This window comes from Seriola dumerili, unplaced genomic scaffold, assembly GCF_002260705.1.
Source record: "Seriola dumerili isolate Sdu_G_001 unplaced genomic scaffold, Sdu_1.0 BDQW01000550.1, whole genome shotgun sequence".
NCBI classification, from domain to species: Eukaryota; Metazoa; Chordata; class Actinopteri; order Carangiformes; family Carangidae; genus Seriola; species Seriola dumerili.
Window position 1 is genome coordinate 302337 of NW_019174805.1, and position 20465 is coordinate 322801.

General features: G+C 42.1%; 1 protein-coding gene across 1 annotated transcript in view; it reads left to right on the forward strand.

The window, feature by feature from the left end:
- The first annotated feature begins 1596 nt into the window (after positions 1 to 1596).
- LOC111235953 (protein FAM19A5-like) overlaps positions 1597 to 20465 on the forward strand; it is a 39581-nt gene continuing 20712 nt past the window's right edge. The window contains exons 1-2 of the mRNA XM_022764529.1: positions 1597 to 1684; positions 18204 to 18353. Coding sequence (XP_022620250.1) covers positions 1597 to 1684; positions 18204 to 18353 — 238 coding nt within the window. The remainder of the gene's footprint in view (positions 1685 to 18203; positions 18354 to 20465) is intronic.

Below are 20465 nucleotides of genomic sequence, written 5' to 3' on the forward strand. Positions count from 1 at the left end.
GAGTGAATACTCTGGTTTTAGCTCCGTGTCTGAAACCTATAAGCTAACACCTGAAAACGTACGGCACGTGACCATTCACGTACACTGGGCATGCGCGAGTCGACGTAAACAGGAAGCAGATCTTCTTCTCTGCGGTCGGTCAGCTGTACAAAATCGTACGTACGAGGAACGGAAAGTTGTAGCACTAAAATGCAGAATTTAACTGTTCAGTAACGGTTGTATTTCGTTAGCCATGTTGCTTTCACCGCGGGTGGTCGAGGCTGATGAGACCCAATCAGGGAGTGCGCGTGGGTGTCTACGTCATTGTTTCCACAGGTCTCCATTTTTGCCTGGTCAGACTACAACGAAGGTCAGCGGTTCCTTATTATTACCGACTTAGTATTGATTCCTGAAGCTAGTAGCCGAAGTCGTTTACTAGCCTAACGGTTAATGAACTACTAATTGCATCTTAAAATGGTGTCTCGTTAGTGGCAACAGAAATTGAATTAAAAACTGCCATTCAACCCTCCAACACAGGTGAACACAAACTTTCGGGTTCAGCGTGTTGGTTGGTGGTAAGTTAGTGTAACCGGTGTGACGTCACTCCGTGATAGAGCGCGAGAGAGAGAGAGAGAGAGGAGAGAGAGAGAGAGAGAGAGAGAGAGAGAGAGTCGGTGTGGAAGCTGCCGATCACAGCGGATCTTCACACTCAGAGGCAGCAGCTGCGTCTCCTCCTTCTCTTCCTCCTCCTCCTCCTCCTCCTCCACTCGGGCATCGACCAGGAGCGAACTACCCAGCGGGGAGGGAACGTGCAACATGCCCGCTGAACAGCTCCAGCCAGGCCCGGTGTCGGTTCTTCCACCTCTGGGGGGATTTACGCGGACGAGCGGACGGAGAGTCCTGGTGGATCCGAAGCGCAGGGAGCTGTGAAACTGGAAAACTTCCTCACACCTGGAGCAGATTTTGTATTTTGGTGAAAGTGCTGCGGCGGAGGGGATCACCCCGGGTATCTGCTACTGCAGCTGCTACCGGTCGCCGCTGCGCACCGTGACGCACCGGGTAGCGCGGAGAGGACCCCCGGCAGCTTCACCCGGAGAGTCTTGGGAGGGAAAGAAACACCTCTTTGCTGCTTAAAACCTCCTCCACTCTGGATTTGTCACTTCAGACTCGCGCGTGGTTTCATATCCTGGAGATGCCACCTGTCTCTCGCCTCCGTCCTCTGGATCGGATCGGGATGGATGTGGCGTCGTGAGGAGGCAGCAGCCTGCGGATAATCTCAGTTTGGACTTTTTGGCGCCCGGTGCGGTTCGCAGCTCTCCCTCATGCAGCTCCTCCGGCTGGCCTGGGCTCTGACTGCCGCTGCGGTCTGCTTTCTGCTCCTCCTGCTCCTCCACAACCAGATCCTCAGAGAAGGTAAGGCTCATAGTCTGCTGCTGACTTTGGGATTGTGTGTGTTAGTAAGGTTGAGTGTTTAAAACGTCTCAACAGGTCACAGAAAAGGTGTAAAAAAGACAAAGAATATGTTTTTATTCAGATAGTTGTGGTATTTTGTGACATGGTTAAAATCCATACATGTGCGCGTGCATGTGCACGTTTTGCGCACCTGTCAACGCGTGCATGTGCAGCAGTGGACGATATGGTGATAAGAAAGGGCGGGAGATGGAGACACAGATGAAGCGGCAGAAACAGTTAACACCAGTCTTCGGTTCGGGCAGGTGCTTCGTGGCCGGGCTGTGGCGCCCGAAAGCGGACTGAGCTCTGGCGAAGCTCCGCTGGTTTTTAGTGGAAGAATCCAGAAAGATAAGACAAATGATAGAGTGAGGAAACACTGTGACACTCCCCGCGCCACACACACCCACACACACACACACACACACACACACACACACACACACACACACACCACACACACACACACACTGCAATCTGCTTAAATTAATTTCACTGTTTTGCAAAGATTTCAATTTGATTGACAGAAGATGCATTTCTGTTGACAGGACAGAACAATTTAATCAGATGTAAGGATGCAACTAATGACGATTTTCATTATCAATTCATTGATTAATTGTTTATTCTCTGATTGATATCTTCAACTGTCTCTTTTTGTCCAACCAACTGTTCAAACCCTAAAGATATTCAGTTTATTGTGATATAAAAGAGAGAAAAGCAGCAAATCGCTTAAGTTTTTGCTTAAAATCTTCATCAATTGATCAATTTTCATTATAGAGTTGGTGATAAAGTCAGTCAGTCAATCAAGTAATTGTTTCAGGTTTTAATCAAAGATTAATTAACATGTCATCAGTGGTAAACCCATACAGCAATAGGTCACATTTAGAATATAAAAAACTATAACTTGAAATAGCAAAACACAAAGAATAAGAATAAGAAAAAAAAGGACAGAAAAAATAAAAGCAAATGAAGCAAACTTAATTTCAGGTAAATCTTTTCCATTACAAGCTGTTTCACAGATGCACCTGAAACATGGACAATGGCCAAACATACTGAGAAATAAAATAAAACGCAGAGAGCAACATAAAGCCATTGATGTAATAATAAAAATTACAATCTGTGCAGGAAGGTTTTTAAAACGTGGCAATAAAAACATGATCGCTCTTCATCTAGAGCCTGGACCAAGGAACTTTTAACCACATCTGGCTGTCAGACCTGAGGAGGAAAAACACAGAAATGCAAAATACAAATCTACAATGTGAAGTGCACACTGCAACTTATTTCAAGTTCATTCAGCTTAAAAATGTAACTTCCTTCGCTGCTTTAAAGGTGCTATATGTACATTTACTCAAAGTAGTATTACAAGACGGGGATGGGCTGGGGCTAGCTGTTTAGCATGCTAACTGCACTAGAAGAAAATAAGTGATAGAAATGGAAGCAAAACAAGGGGTTGCTTTCCACCTCTGCAGACAGCTCTATGTAAGTAAAGGAATAAGGTTTGGTGTTGAACTCACAACGTTTCTTTTAGACTGGTAATTAAACAGCCATTAATGCTAACGTTAGCTATGTAGCAATATCAAAAACTTATATATAGCACCTTTTTAAAAGTCCCAGTGGTGAGTGACACATGCCACATTTCTGCATGAACACACGTGTTCCTGGTGGATTGGTGAAATTGGCTGTGATTGGCTGGATGGCTGTTCAATCAATCTGACTTGACCAATAGCTGTCCATGTTTGGGGAACTCAGTTTTAATGACTACAGCAGTAAAAAGTTTTCACTAAAACTGTTCAGGTGCCAAAATGCAGGAGAGAAGAGCTGATAAAAATGTTCATCTGCACTTTAATTCAATTCATCAATTCTTCAACTTCAATTAATACCCCTCGTTAATAGTAATTAGGTTTTACAAGCAGCAGGGCGTGATGAGTGAACTTCTTTTCCCCAGGGGTTTACCTCGTAGGCTTTAGAGGCTACTGGTCCACCTTCTGCCTGCTGGACGTTGTACTGACAGACATGACTCATGTATGTAATATTGATCAAAGATAAGGGTTTATAGGACAGTGGTCAAATGTCAAGGAAACCATTTAAGTGGCTGAAAACTACAAATTTTACACATTTTTTTCTTGTTACTCTTATTTTGAAAAGCCTGATAGCCAATTCTATTTTAATATGCTATTTACGCGAACTATATAAATATTTTAACTTTTTTGGTTAAGAGCCTCATGTGTCAGCCTCACTTTTAAAACCAAACCTTCCTTTCTTAATGTTTTTACTGAGTATTGATTGAGTAGTTTTCTTTTATGTTGCTTTTACAGAAGCTCTATTTACAGCTCAGGTACAACGTTAACCTTTGTTTTTGTCCCGGTGCTCAGACGAGTCTCCGTTAAACTGAGCTAAGGTTCGTTTGAGCTTCGACCTGCATCAACAGAATCGATGTCAAACTGCTTGGTGGAAGATCCACAAAGCTTTTAGCTCCAAGAGGATGAGAATAAAATAAAATCAAACGCTCCCTGCCTCCCTGCTCAGCAGCAGTAATGATCCTGTGTGATGGTTTTCGGGTGTCGGGCCTGGTTTGTGCGCCGCTCGTTATCAGAGGTTTCTGTAATGTTGAATTTATCTCTCAGTGAGAGGCTCTGCAGGAAAGAAGCAGCATCCATAACCTCCTCATTTTAAATGTAAAGTGAGGAGGACAGGCTGAAGTAAAAACACTGAATTAAACACACAGGCTGACTCACACAGGCTTTGCATCAACCAGTCATTATCATCTTTCAATTCAGTCTTGTAAAGCTGCAACGATTGGTCATTTAATGAATTAGTTGATTGATAGAAAATTAATGTGAAAAAGGGCCAAAAATGTGGGAATATGAATCTTCTTTGTCTGATATGATTTTAAACTGAATATCTTTTGACTTTTGGTGAGAAAAAACAAGACATTAGAAGAGGAAGGGAAATTATAGCATTAACATTTTTCACTATTTTCTGACATTTTATGGACAAAACAATGAATCAAAACAAAGAAAACAGTTGCAGATGAATCAATAATGAAATTAATCATTAGTTGGAGTCTTGTTTTCCAGTTTCCAAAAGAGATGGGCAGCTAAACGTTTTGTTTTTGGGATTGTCTAAGTCAGTTTAACGTATAAAGTCTCCACAAAAAGTAGAGTGTCGTTGGAAAAACTGTTTAAATGGGGAAAACAGATTTTAAACTGATGTCCAGTCATTCTGTTCGTACTGTGAAAACAGTTGTGTCTTTTGCATTGTGTGGAGATGTGGCGTTTGAAAGACGTGTCTGTTTACCAGGCAGGGAAGGGCTGAAGAAAGACAGCATAAAGTTGCATTATGGGAAATGTAGAAAGTCTCTCTTTTAGACAGCGATTTCTAACGGTTTTGGACCGTGATCCGGTCACAGCTTTGATTCCTACAGAACTTACATGCTGTTGCAGTTTAGTTGTATAGAAACGCAGAGGCAGGCGTTACCAGATTAACAGAACAAAGTGAAACTAGTCTAAACCTGTTACCACAGATGCATCAGACATGACTGAAAAAAGTCCAGTTTAACACAGTGATGTGATCCTCAGAATCAGAGGAGAAAAAAACAATTAGATTTTCTTTACTAAAGATTTAGAAAATGTCATCCTTGCTCTAATTTCCTCCAGATTTGTTGGTTTCTCTGTAAATAATATTCTAAAGAGAAGGTCTAGATGTGCTGTATTTGGAAAGTGCCTTGAAGTAACTTATGTTGTGAATTGGTGCTATACAAATAAAAATTGAGTTGACTTGGTTTGACCAGAGCGCAGCAGGCAGACTCATGCAGCCGTTCAAAAAGGGACCCAATCAAGCCTGTATAAGCGTCTTTGCACTGGCTCCTCACAAAATTCTCCTGTTTGTGTTTGAAGCCCTGCATGGCCTCACCCCGACCCACAGTACCAGTTAAAAGTTTGGATAGACTTTGTGTCCAAACTTTTGACTGGTACTGTGTGTTACAGTACAGCCAGGGCGGTTAACAATCCCACGGTCTTGTCCCAGGCTTCATGTCTTCTCAGTAGCTTCGCCAAGACTCTGGATGATCTCCCTGTAAAAATGAGAGAAGCAGAATCTATGAACTATTTATAAAAGTTGTCTTAAGAGCTACTTTTACTCCCCTCCTCACCTCGGCAATGATCCATGACATGAGTTTTATTCTATAGAGTGCAACAGGAATGAGTCCGGGTTCCCATGTCCCGAAGTTGATGGGTTTTTTGAGTGTGTTTTTAGTCAGGTGACTGAAATAACCACCAGTCCACCTTCACGGCCTCGTTGTGTTTATACAAACTGTTACTAACTTTGTAATAGGAAAGGCTTTTGTACAAGATTTAGATTAGATAGATATTTAGACTTCAAAGATCATAAAGCTGTGTTCATTAGTGAAGATTATCCTGCTGAACAAAACCTGTCAGTGTCATGAACTGTTGTTTGTCACAGATCTCATTTTCTACAGTGTAAAAATACCGCTGGTTTTTTGTGGAGGGAACCAGGGTGACGCTAACTTCTGCTTGTTGGCCTACAGAAATACGTCATCCCTGCAGCACTCTGAATGAGTGTTTGTGTGTGCAGGTATAAATACTCTGCCTTGTGAAAAATCTCTGCACAATCATGTTTGTTGTGAAGCACTTTGGCACGAAGCTGATTTCTCTTTTAAAGCTCTCTATAAAAATTAAGCGTGACCTTTCAAAATCAAAACAACATGGATGTTATTATATTTCATTTACTGTTATTTGGGAACAACGTGGTAAAGAATAAAAACTTCTTTAATGGATTGATGCTTTTAGTCAGTTAAGACAAAGAGACGACACGTAACAAACTCCACTCGATGGGAAGCTGCTCTCGGCCTCTGGTGCACGACACAAACAATAAAAGTCCTTCTGCTCCGTGAGTCTGAAGCAGAAACTCAGCAGTTTTTTGTTTGGCAGCTGCTTCTGACTCTCCTCCTCATCGGTATGCAGATGTTTCTGATAATCAGCGCCGCGGCAGACAGAAGAGAAATCATCGAATGCAGCAGCTGCTGATTGAAATTCATCAGTCAGAGCACAAACACACTCAGCTGTGCAGGTTCATGTTTCCTCTGACGCTGCAGATTACATCAGATTAAACAGGTCAAATGTCAGATCAGTATTTATTCATCTCTATTTATTAGACCAGATCATATTTCTGTTAATATGAATGAGAAAACTAAACGAAAACTGTTAAAGAATCGGTTTTGGGGGGGTGTTGCCTGTTCATTGATCAGCTTAGTGTGAAAAGCTTTAATGAACACAAACTGCAGCCTGAATTTAATCCCCTCATGCTCTCTGTTTACCGACGTACTCCCTTCATTTTTCTGCTTGCTCATAAAGCTCATTTAGATCCTGGAAACAAGCCTATTATGCAGCAGACACACTGTTATGCCTGCGGTGTAGAAAGCTTACCTAAGGAGCCTTCAAAGTCCAAATTAATTCTCAATGCTCCATTAAGTTGAGCATATATTCATGGGAATTATGAACTAACTGCATCTGAAAGAAAGAGAAAATCAGCAGCTGAGAGGAACAAAAAAAAAAAAACACAAACAGAAATTAATGGCGCAAAAGGCTGCAGAGGGTGTAATTGGATTTGAATAAATTCATCTGGAGGAGAAACGTCGGTGAGCAGCCCTGAGTGTGACGGATGACGCTTTTCATTTCACTGTTTTTCTCTCTTTTTAAAAAGAAGAATTAAACCACACCTCAACCGCACAACAATAAATGTCCTCACCCTCCCGGCTCGCTGAGACAAAGACGAGAAGAAGAAAAAAACAGCACTGACACTGACAAACTTCAAGGCTGCTCTCAGAAGAAAAACAACAACGTTTCTCAATTCAGAAAACATTGGTTACAAGTTAGAAAGCTCTCTCTCTCTCTCGTGGCTGTAGTAATGATGAGTCGTCGCCATCTGGAGCGGCATTGTTATAAAGTCTGCAGAGGAACAAAACATCTGAGTTTGCCACACGAGCCAGCTGCTCCGTCGCCGGTTTCTTTTAACCATGACTATGACGGTTCCCAACGCTTCTCCAGGTGGTTATTTTTGTAACTATGATGATGAAAATCTCCAAACTAAACAGTCATTTTAACAAAACTTTCCCTAAGTCGTTTTTGTGCTTAAACCGAACCAAACTTTTAACACCACCAAACTGATTCATCTTTCAACATTCATTTGTAACAGAAGGCACCTGATGGCTCTGCCGATCAACTCGAAAAACACCCAAGTAAATTGTTCACTCACATTTGTTTTCCATCAAAATATCTGTTCTTGCAGAACAATATCCACTTGTAGTGACTCCAGCATCACTGAACTGTTTGAAGGTTTTGTTTAGACTCTCGCAGAACTTTGTTTCATGGACAAACACCATCGTCTTTCATTTACCTTGGCCAAAGAGCTTTTGTTGCCTAAACCATAGATGAGACCCCGGATATGAACTTTCTGGTGTCCGCTTTTTACAACCACCATCCACCTCAACAACCTCCACTGACTTTAAAACTCCCATATTGTCTAAAGGTCTGTGTCCATGTGTAGTGTGATTATAGATCAGCTCTAGCTTCTATATTAATACTGTGAAAGTATCAAAGCCTCAGTCCACAGAGAAATGCACACAGCCTGTATTCAGAAACTGAGCCTTAAAACCAGCCGTCAGGACTTCTGGAACTTTGTGATGTCACAACAAAGCAGTCACCAAGCCCCGCCCACCTGGACCCACCATCCAAACCTTGCAGAATTTGGTTTCTCTGAGTATTTACTTGAAATCTGAGAGCCTCCTCTCTTCTGATTGGCTCACAGACCTGTTGTTACTAGAGCTCCAGAGAGAAGCCTGAGAGAGGAGATGTAAAACTACACTGAGATGGTTTTTGGTTCTTAAAACCACGAATATATCTTCTTATGGATTAACACTTCAAATAAAACATAGAAGAAGTGGAAAATTAAAATTAAACTCATTCATTTATCCAAAACAAACCAAAAAAATTTCTGTGAACATAATCCAGCCAGCGATTACATTTCCACCACTGGGTAATAAGGAAAATATATATAGTATATTAATGTAATTTCCAGGAGATGGTTGAATTTGGAGGGCTTTTCAGTGCAAGAGTCTTTGCAGCAATAAACTCTGGATAAAATCAGGGATTAAACTTTGAGATTTAAGGCAGAAACTCAAGGGCTAAATTATGTATTTAGATGAAGTACTTGATATTGACGTTCCAGGAATCCTGTGCCAGTTGTTAATCTCATGGAATAATCTGCAATATCACCTAAAAATCAAAAACACAAACATTCTCAGTAATCTTTCTCTACCTGCTTCTGACTGCTTTCACTGATCCACCTCCGTTATGCGCTGTCAGATTTCTCTTTTAATTACTCGTCTGTCCGTCCTCGTTAACTGTTTCTGTCGTTTCATTTGACTGTTAACAAGGCATCGCTGTGACAAAGCAGCCAGACTCACCTGTATAAATATTATACTGGCTGATTTGCATTACATATTTCATTAATTCTTCACAGTGACTGGCTCACTCACTCAGCTGTACATTGTGGCCATTACAGCCTGACACTTTTCATTATCACTCTGTTGATACATTCATGCAAACACTGTTTGCTGCCACAGTTTCCACCACCACCCTCCTCCTTGTAGTTTTGACTGATCGATAAGTGTCTGATGGCGCATGTTGATTGTTGCTGTTGGTTTTTGGCTGCTGCCTTTTCCACTGGACTGTTGCACATCAGTTGCGTAAAAGAGGTGGCTATCTAGTATATTAGGGCATTAGCTACAAGTTTTACACAATGTCTCATGGCAGTAGTTGGGTTTTTCAAATGTGGAATAAATTTTAACCGAAATTTGTGAAAATCAGCTAAGCAAAATATAAATTAAGTTTTTTTTTTCACCCACTATCCTCATGCAAATATAAGGAGTTGTTGAGCTAAACAGTTGGTGGCACTATTTCTCCAGTTGGTGCCATTAAACCACTGCAGGAAAAGACGACATTAAAAAAAGGTCCAGTAAAACCTCAAACAGTGAAAAACAATGTAGAAAAACTTGATGGGGATCTGGTGTTTATGGTCAGTCTCCTCATCACCTCACACAGATCTGATGTTTTCGTTTCTTCAGTGAACCAGTTTCCATTGCACTTTGTTACCTCCGCAAAAAAGATTTCACCCAAGTCTGTTTGTTTGTTTGTCGGCAGGATTAAGTAAAAACTACTGAAGCGACTTACACCGAGCTTGGTAGAGGAATGGCTCATAGGTCTGGGAAGTGCCTTTCCTGTTACGTTTTGTTTTTATCATCAGCTGTTTTAGTTTTTTTTTCACATTTTCATTGTTTCCGCTCAGGTTTTTCTATGTGCTAAATTTGAAAATGCAGAGACAACAGCAATATACCAACCAACACACCTTAGGTCCTTCTGTTTTTGTACCTCTCGTATCACCTCCTGAGTTAAAGCTGCTTTCAGTCGTCCTGTTAAATATTTCTGACAGTAACGACCTTGACTCGTATCAAAAAATCTCTATGATCCATTGTACTTGTTGTTTCCAAACAGCCTCAGAGACCTTGTGTCCGACCTAATGTTGGATTCAGAATTTATTTCCTGCTGCACGATAACAGACCCATTAACTGTCATCAGATGATCAGCGAACAGCCGCTGAGTCCTGTCAAAACCAATTTCAGCCTCATCATTATCCCCCCCTGTCTTCACTCAAAGGACAAACACAGTGACTCCAGTTTTCCTGCTGTGTGATTGTTCCTATTTTCACTAAGCAGGGAATTGAAAAAAGATCGCAGATATTAAAAGCTCATATCAACCAGATGTCAGCGTTTCTTGCTGTCATTCATAAATAGATGAGCCTTGTTCGATGTGAGTTGACAGAAAACAGTGACATGAGCAGAGAAAACAATGTGCTGTGATGCCATTGTTCTGCTGCAATGGGAGCGAGATGTTGGACGCAAAGTATCATCTGTTATTCAGTCTGCAGATTGAAGTTTTACTGCAGAGATCAATTCCTGCAGGCAGGAAGTCATCACACCAAGATTACAGCTGTAAAACAAAGGAATCATAATAATAATAAAAGTTATACAGATAGAAATAAAAAAAATAAAAAGTTATCTGTGAAGCTTTTCTTTATGAAGGTAATAAAGCTGTCCCTGCAGGATGAAAAAGCTGAAGTTTACATAAAAAGTTTTCTGATGAATTTTGCTGAGTAGTTTGTCTTTTGAAAACTAAATCTGAAGGAGAGTGAAACACTATTTTCAATTGACGGATTTCAGTTAAAAGCTTTTTCATTTTCATAAAAAATGTACCTTTCCATCATAAGGAAACGTAACTTTAAGCATCAAAGTTAATTCTTCACTTAAGGAACATTTAGCAGTTTGACAAAATAATCATAACTCCAGGTCAGACTAGTAGCTTTTTGTCTGAGCTTTCAGCTGTCTCTCAGTCTTCATCTGTGTCTTCATCAGTTGTGGATGAAATACTCTTTGTCAGTACTGATGCATCATTGCTCCAGCTGCATGTTGATGTTGTTGCTGCTCACGGTGGAGCTGGTTTTAACTACTTGATATACAGTTAGGTAGTTTATGTGAGTGGCTGTTGAGGGGTCCCTCAAAACAAGGCGGAATTACCAACCTGGCAAAGAAGACAACTGCCCAGGAGTCCCAGACCCTCACAGCCCCCAAAAGCCATTATTTTGTATATAATTCCTATCTACATAAATTGATTAATCACTAAAAGTATGATATCTCTGAGATTCACATCTTCCATCTTGTGGCCCAGGTCTTTAAGAGGGACAAAGACATGAACTGTTTTAGTTTATATTAAGCTCATTTTTATTGTACCAAGTTGGTTGATTTTTAATTTTTCTGTGTGTGCAGTAATTAATGCAGAAAAACCCTCAGCCAAGGTCACAATAATCCATCAGGAGAACTGTGAGGCTGCAGCCAACACTTATTTCCATTAACTGTAGTTTTGTGTGACACCTCTCCCACTGTCTTGGAGGTTGTCCCAGGTGGCCAACCTCAGCAGGAAATTGATGGACAGGGACACGGGAGGGTCGTCAGCTGATGGACTTCCAGACTATAAAAGCTGACCCATCTGCTCACTTGTTCTCCCCTTCCAAATACTGAATCCATTTATTTTGACATATACATATTTTGATATATATTGCTTGCTTGGTGACCATCGGTTGTACACTACTTTTCATGATGCATTGTGGGATACTATATATACTATATAGGGTATAATAATTCTCACTATACATTCGGACAGCACTACAAAATGGCAAACTCACTATAAGGTGGACTTCGTAGGGAGAAGCGAGTGATTTTGCACATGGCTTTTGACGAGTTGGAGTGAGTTATGAAGGTAAAAAGTCGTATGTGATGAGGTTTGTTTTGGAGTTAACGACAGAGCATTTAATTGTTAATTAGTTAAATACTGTGTTCAGCTGCGGCAGGTTCAGGATCAGTGTTGACTCTCTTAATGCAACACATGCTGCATCTTTTACTGTGCAAGCTGACGACAGTCATGTTTCACTTCTCAGCAGCTCACAGAACAAACCTGCTGCACGCAGCCAGTCGTCCTGCGTGTAGGTTTCCCTTTCTCTTGGTATTTGTGGATTTTTTTTCTGCTCCGTCTCTTTAATCATGTTTACAACTAACACGCTGTTCAGCCGTCCTCTCCCAGCATCCTCTCTGCCCAGGCCGACAGAGACGAGAAACAGTAGCATTTTCATCCTGGTGTTTCTGCGGCAGGTGGAGAATTACAGCGGGCCGGTGACGGGCTGCAGCTAACGAGCAAACAGAGTCCCGCCGCTGCTCTGCCGCTCCCCCTGGTTACCACGGGTTACCTGTTAGCGAGTGGCGTCTCTTGTATCATCTACATGCAGACTGAATCCCAATTACTGCAGTGAGCTCCGGGGCTTCTCCTGCAGCAGCAGCTCTGATCTCAGCAGCTCAGACGCTTCAGGATCATTGAAACAGAAAAAGTCGAGCTCTGATGTTGAAAAAACACACGGCTGCTGTTTCACCGCTGCTCTGACACTTTCTGTTGATTTGAGCTTTAATCTTCATCGCTGACGTCAGCGTGAAGGCCAGAGGGTGGCGCAGAAAATATTTGTCTGCAAAATGTGACGTAGTGACAACTGGCAGCGCTCATGATAAATACTGAGTCTAGTCAGTCACAACGGCTCTCTGAGCTTCTTTCTGTTTTCTCAGCACAGTGCAGTTCACTCATCCCTGGCATTTTGTTCTCAGGACTGCAACATTTCATTTAATAAAGAATTACTGAGGAGGGAAAATAAAGCTCTCTGAGCTAACAAGCTCACTAATGGTCAGTTAGCTGTCAGCTGTGCAGCAGGTTGAATTAAACTTGGCTCTCCTTACCCTTAAAGGTCAGCACTGTAGAGACAGCTTTTTATTGGTCACTGGTGTGAGTCAAAGTTCAGTCCACCAATCACTTCCATTGAAACAAATTGAATTGGCTGTGGAATTTATCCATTTTAAATGCTGGTTTTTAACCTTGTTAACTTTTCAATATGATGTTTTTATATATAACACAAGACATTATGGGCAGAATAATCATCAACACCATGACTGAGTGTTTCCACCTTGAACTGCAGTGAACCAACAACAGCCAGGGTTTCATACGTCACAAACCTAAGGAACCAATCCTGTCAACTTGTGGGGATAGGGGGCGGGGCTAAATAAATCTGAAACTTCATCAGTACAGAGAGAACGAGAGTTTTAATTAGTACAACCGCTAACACCGTCAGCCACTGCCAGTTACAAGCTAATAAACATAAACAAATAAAAGATGCTAACTACGCTAACCCATCCGTCTGCTAGTCTCTGATTCTGATCTCAACAGACTCCTCACAATCTCCTGAGTCTCTCTGATGTTTCCTCCTTTAACCATCTTGATTCTCTCTGCTCTTTCACCTGTCTACCTGGAGCGAGCAGGTGGTGGGTGGGGCACAAAGCCTGATCCAGATTTCTCAGCGAGGAAGTAAGAGCAGATGAGCTTCAGATCCAGCTTTTTAATCAGTTTTTAAGTGCAGATTTGTACTTGTTTTCTTACTAAATAAGAGACATGGCTTCTGTAGGTGGGTGTCTATTCACCTGTTTTATGTGCGTTTTCTGTTTGGGTATAAAAAGAAAACCCTGATTGGAAACCCTAAAAAATAATCTTCAAAATAAGTTTTTATTCTCGACTGAGGTGGAAAATGTTTGTATCGGTAAAAACAAAATGTGACAAAGTTCAATGGAGACAGATTTAGATGATAAATCATGAAGCATGTGACTTAAACCAGCTGTCTGTGGTTCTGTCTCTGTCTCACCTTCCATCTTCTGACCTTTGACCTTTGTGTCAGACTACACTCAGAGGGAGGAAGGTTAAAGCGTCCGCCCCATCTGTGTGTCGCTGGCTGTCCAAGCTCCTACACTTTTCGCTCTGACCTTTGACCCTTTAGACATGAAAGTAAACTGCTGATTCCACAGAGGATCAAACAGAGAGAGGAGGAGGAGGAGGAGGAGATAAACCCTCGTCACAGCAGCTCTCAAACAGAGATGAGATAGTTTATTAGCTTCCATGTAGCCTCGAGGCTAACAGGAGGGGGGTGGTGGTACACACGCATCAGACAGAAAGCAGCAGGCTGTCAGATGTGATCATGAGCTTCATTAAAACTGCAACACAAAGATCTACAGTGTTCGTGTTTTAAGAGAAAACTTCAATCTTAATCTTTAATCTGGATTCTGTTTTATTTTATTTTTGTGAGTGAATCATTTAAACTGGAGCTCACTGGTGTGGAAGTCGATTCAACCAGTCCAAAAGCTTTCTGTGGTCCAGGGTTTATCTTAGACCAGGTCTAAAACATGAAACTGTAACATATTTACATTACATTTTATCCATATTTCTTTGATATTACTACAGTTTTTTATGGATTCAACTGTTTATAGTCTGCAGAAATTCGGACTTTCGCAGACACATAAAGTGTGAATGAAGAGCTCAAAATGTCTGTGAGAGAGTCGTCGTGCCCTTGATGGTTTGACAGTGGGACGGTCCAGAAACACACATAAGAGACGAGGTAGGAAACACAGGTAGGAGACAAGATAGGAAACACGTAGGACATAAGATAGGAAACAAACACAGGGAGATGAGAGGGAGCTGAATCTTGAAACTGTTTTCACCGGCTCGGGGGATTCACAGGAAATGAGGCGTGTTTTTCAACCCAGCGTTACTGTTTGTAATTTCGTCTCAGTGGTCACAGCCTCACTGTTCACTCCACCAGTGTTACTGTATCACAGCTGGGTTAAGTTACTGCGTATGCAAACCAAATATTTTTTTATAGCTGCTGCTTCCTGCAACAGAAACCTGCTTTATTTTATTTTGATTAATGACCATTTCCTTTGTAAATCTGAAAACAAATACAAAGTGCGATAACAGATATTGTAATGAGATGAACATTAAAGATAGATAGATGCCTGCGTTACATCCTCCCGTCTATGTGAGCTGCACTACTTCCAAAAATCAAGCTCTATTTGCTGGATGAAGACCCTGAAATGTGGACGAGAGCTCGGTAAACTAGGACCTGTAAATGCAGATTCTCACATTTGACAACCTTTTTTTTTGTCCTGTTGAAGCATTTTGCAGAGAAAAACATTCCTCATCACAGAGACATGAATCCTCCTGAGCGTCGACTCACCTGACAGACGGCAGCGATGACTCCGAGCCGATAGAAACAACAACACTGTGTCTTCATTCGTGTTTCACAGTGTGCTGACAAGTGAACGCCGCTCGCCACATCAAAACCTCTCAGTTCCTGAGTGCTGCTGCTGCTGCTGCTGCTGCCGCCGCCGCCGCCGCTGCGTCATGTTTCAGTCTGATAGCTGAGGCTTTTCACCCCGACAGTCAGGACTTCAAACAGCTGCAGCTGCAGAAATGACAGAATGAATTAAAAAAAAGAAAAGAAAAGCTGAAGGACAGAGTGGCCTTTCAGAAGAGCTGGGAAACTGTAAAATAACGAAAATACACTCAACAGGAAAAACTGTGTTTAAAAAATCCTCTTACAGAGCTTTTGACAGAGTTTCTGCCTTTTGCTAAAGATAAGAAAATCCTCTTTTCTCCGCATGTTGAATGACTTGTTTCTTAAAAGACACCCAGTTAGAAGTGCATTACAGCAGAGGAGCACATGTCTGGATTCACCTGTCAGGTGGGCACAGGGGCACAGGGGCACAGGTAGTAGCCATAAAAGGTATTTAAATATTTTGGTCTGTATTTCCACAGGTTTCAAACACAATATATATTAATATGAGAAAATAAAGTGATAGTGCAACATGAAAAAAAGTCCAAATAAATTCCTATGGCTGCAGAGGATTAATGTTCGTCTGAGAGGAAACGTCTGGAAAAGCGTTTGTCTCACGCTGTGGATGATCGTAAAGTACCGTTTTTTTGTCTTCCTCTGTACTTTTGGAGCTACACTTCCCATAATGCTTTGGGGAATGTAAACAGGAAGTGTAATATCCCCATGGATTCAGCGAGTTATGCTGTGGGCTCTGTTTTTTCGAACTATATTTGTTCACATTTTGGCAAATTTGGACAATGAAAAGTGGACGAAATAGTTGTTGGCAGTTCCTGTTTGTAATGTGCTCGAATGACAAATGTCACTGGATTACTTTGCTGAAGAAAACTTAAAAACGTTAAGGAGGAGCGTCTTTTTTATGATTTCTAATTGGATTAATGGCTGTTAATTCACAAAGGATGGAGATAATGACAAACTCTGAGAAGTGTAAGTCTCACTCCGCTGCATGTTGTAAATGTTTTTATTTCAGTCAAGTTTATTATAGTGCTGTTTGACTCAGAAATGAGAGTGGCCTGCTTTATATGTGGCTGACTGAAAGTGCCGATTAATTACTGATTAATTACTGTTATAGATTACGACATTTAACAGTCGTATTTATTGGGATTTACATCATCCCTGAATTGCTACCGTCCCAGATGGTTCTACGCAAACAACCATCTGGGGCGTCACTAGATTCATAAGAAATTATGAAAGAGTTTTGATGCAAAGTTTTGTTGTGGGTCCAAATATTTTTGCTGGAGGGCCGGATTTATCTCATGACTCGCTGTTTGCCCTCACCTGTCCTCGGGCAACGGCTAAACGTTGCTGCCAGCTTTAGCTTACACGTAGCACACGCTGTACGGATGAAGCTGAAGCTGAATCTTAACTCATTTTCAAACTGGGACCGCTCGTTCACCAGATCAGCTGTCGAACACAGAAGCTTTAAAAACAAAAAAGTGGCTTCGTATTTAAAACCTTAACAGAGGTAAAAGAGCATTCTGACCACGGCTGTCAGACTCTGTGTGTCTCAGCTTTGAAGACGGGGAGTGTGTTGGAGCGTTGACAGTCACAGGAGGCTTATTTATGGCGAGCGTCGCCGTGGATATCTGTGTTACAGCTGAGTGTCAGTATGTAGCCGCAGCCCCTGCTGTTTATCACGGTTAACGTGACTGTTTGTCAGCTCTAAATATCATGTCAGGCTCTGAGTACAGCAGAGTTATTGATGGGCCCATGTGGTGCGTTCACTGCCATTACAGGGGAAATAAATGTCGTACATATAGAGCATCGATTCCCGGCTCTTATCTGGCTCTCAGGTGCTAAAATCAGATGTAGCCGTGTGCGATATCTCTTAGCGCAGGTGGGTGTAAAGTCAAAGTCGCCCACCGCTCGCCTGCCTCTTATAGTCATGTGACCCTCAGCTTGCAGGTCATAGCGGCTCCTCGACAATCTCTGTCCACGTGGAAGTCTTTCCTCCGTTTGTTAAGGTTTAATGGACAAGACGAGCGTCTCCCTCCAGGTGCTTGAAACAACCAGCTGCCCAATCAGAGATGACGTCTCCTGTTGTTGTTGTTGTTGTTGTTGTTGTTGTCGATGGTGATGATGCCTCTGACCCCGCTGACCCCCCGTCTCTCTGAACTGATCCCTCTCTTTTCTCTCTTGCTCTGAGGTCTCGGTTTGTTGAGGGGACAGTCCATGGCCCTATTGATGACAGTTCATCAGCATGCAGGGGGGGCTTCTGCCGTTGCCGCGGCAACCAAACACCCCCCCCCCAACTCCTGAGGCTTTAATCTGTCCCCTCTGATTTAACCCAACACTCGTGCCTCCATCAGTCTCACTGAAGATTTTAACCAACTGTTTCTTCAGCCACACGTCTGTCGTCTGTTATTTTTCATCTGCATCTTTAACCATGAAGTTTATCTGCAGGTTTTTCTCATTCTTTATCAATTATAAATGAACAGTGTGAACTGAAAAGGTCTGTGAAGTTGCAGCCCACTTATTTTCTTCTTACCTGAGGAAAACAGATTTCAATAAGGAAATTATCGTGTTATCACAACAAAGAAAGATTCATTATTGAGAGGATTAATTATTCATCTGCGTGAGTCGAGGCCTCGAGGAGGTTTTATTGTTCCTGGAAAAGATCTGAGCTGTTTGAGGCTCCAGATGTTCTCAGTAACGTTGTCGCGGCGATAACGTCAAAGTGACCAGAAGTCATTGATTACAGATGTGGGCTAGCATCCAGGAAACTGTATGGTGATGAGCTCTGATGCAGTTCGGCGGCAGCCAATCAGAATGTAGAAGTGCTCCGCTCTGGAGAACACTAGAGAACAAAACCCTGTGTGTTGAGTGAATATAAAACTTTGTCATTAAAATGAAAGCAGCTAAAATACTGACGTGATTTACTTTGTTTCCCTCAGGTCAGCTGGTGGCGGGGACCTGCGAGATCGTCACTCTGGACCGGGACAGCAGCCAGCCGAGGAGGACCATCGCCCGACAGACGGCCCGCTGCGCCTGCAGGAAGGGACAGATCGCCGGGACGACACGAGCCAGACCGGCCTGCGTCGACGGTAAGATGATCGCCGCCCTCTAGTGGCTGCAGCTGATGTTTGGCAACACGCAGGAACAGGAAGTCTTAGGTTTTGACCAGAAGATGAAGGAAATTCAGGCACATTTGGGACACGAAGAATTTGATATTAAGGCAGGTGAGAAGATGACAGAGTTCCTGCTTCCAACATATTCCAGGATGCTTTTATTCCCGCCTCTGTCAGCGCTCATCCCTGCAGTTCTTCTGTCATCTACCGCCTCTCCTGTCTCGCTGTGTATATTTCTTGCAGTTAACAAGCTCTTGTTCTGCAGTTTTTGAATCTTGCAAGTGTTCACAGAGACCGAGTGGATGCTTTCCTTAGATTAGGGTGTTTCGAACTGTGAGGTGCATCTTTCCAGGCGCCACGGGAGTTGAGTTGAAGCCGTGGTAGTTAGTCATTTTGGTTTGGCCTGATGATTTGGCCTGTTAATCAACACGGTTTACAGTTGGAGCTGCTGCAGAAGCTGCAATACAAAGCTCATAAAGACAACTAAGGTACATTTAAACCCTTCACACCTGACATCCACAAATCCACTTAGAAATCAGAAAAGATTCTCTCCTTACAATTTCAGAACTTTGCTTGAGAATCCTCACATTTTAAAGTAATGTAGTCATAACTTGTGTGTACATTGCTAACAACAACTGCTAACGGCTAATCCATCATACTCTTAATTGTCCCAGTTTGTCAAAATGTAGAAAAAAATACAGACTAACAAAAACCTCAAAGGACCTGCAGTTTCCAAATAACAGCTGCCAAATAAAATGAAGACAAAAGAAGAAGAAATGCATGAAAAAGTTCATTAATATTCATTATTTCATGTAGCACCATGGATGTAGTTTCCCTTTATCTTTACTAAGGCTAAGTGTTTTTGAGTGATTGTTATTTTTAAGTGCATTAAAATGTCATCCGGTACGATCTCCCATGAGAGTTTGTAGTTTGTGAAGGAAACAAACGTGTCTTCTCCGTGTCATCTGGACTGTGAGGTTCAGAAAGTTACAGCCCAGCGTTTCTCTACATTTCATCACCGGCTCTCTCCTCCTCTCTTCTCCTTCTCCTTCTCTTTCTCTTCTCCACCATCTGGAGACGATGACAACAGCTGGAGGGATTCGGTCATCTCTGCGGGGACTCACAGACTCTCCCGGTGACGTTCAGACACTGCGAAACAGTTGTTTAGTCTCTCCTGCTGCTTTCTCGCCGATAAAGCTTCAGCCGAATAGAACTAGATATTTTCTCATGTATCTATTCTAGTCTTGATGCTAAGATGAGCTAAACACATCCACGACACATCCCTCCTTAAACGCACAGTATGTCATTTCTGCCATTCTCAATCAAAACAATAACAAAAGACGGCGTTGGGTGATGCTAACCTTTAATATAACTTATGAACCAGACGTCCAGGATGTTTTTACTGACAGCTGAATTATCCACAGAGGAGTCGTCCTCTCCATAACAAACAGGCTTTCACTTTAAAAATCCCTGATTCACCGACGCTCTTCCAGACGTCCGATGACTAAAATACTTAATTTGGTTAAAATATATAGTTAAAAACGACCAAGGTGTAAAAAGTGTATCCTAAAAATGTGGCTTCTGGCAGGAAACGCCGAACCATGTGCAAAGCGGATACGATGTCATTGACAGACGACCAAATTAAAATCACGTGTTTCTCTAGGTTTGAGAATTGCTGGAAACATTTGGGATAATGTAAGTACACAACTCAACTCAACAATTTAATGCTGAAAGCGTAGATATTATAACTTCACATGTCTAAACATCCTGACGTCTGAGCGGTTGGAGCTGAAACAGAAGTTAAAGTTTGTGCTGTCAGCGATCACAACGGTTTGAACCTGCTCTGCTGCCTGGGGAGGATGTTGTCAACAGCAGCCTCAGTAACGATGCTGATTGCTGCGACCTGTTTTCTGTGTCTCAGACACTCATCAGCAGCTTCTTGTTTTGTTTTTTTTTTTACTCCCTGAACGTCTCTGAACAACCAAAATCAAACCTCCTTAAACCCTCAGTGGCCTCTTCACTGCAGCGGTCGGCCAGAAGCTGCTGCTGGTTGTTAGACAATAAACTCGGGTAAAATATAACGTCTCT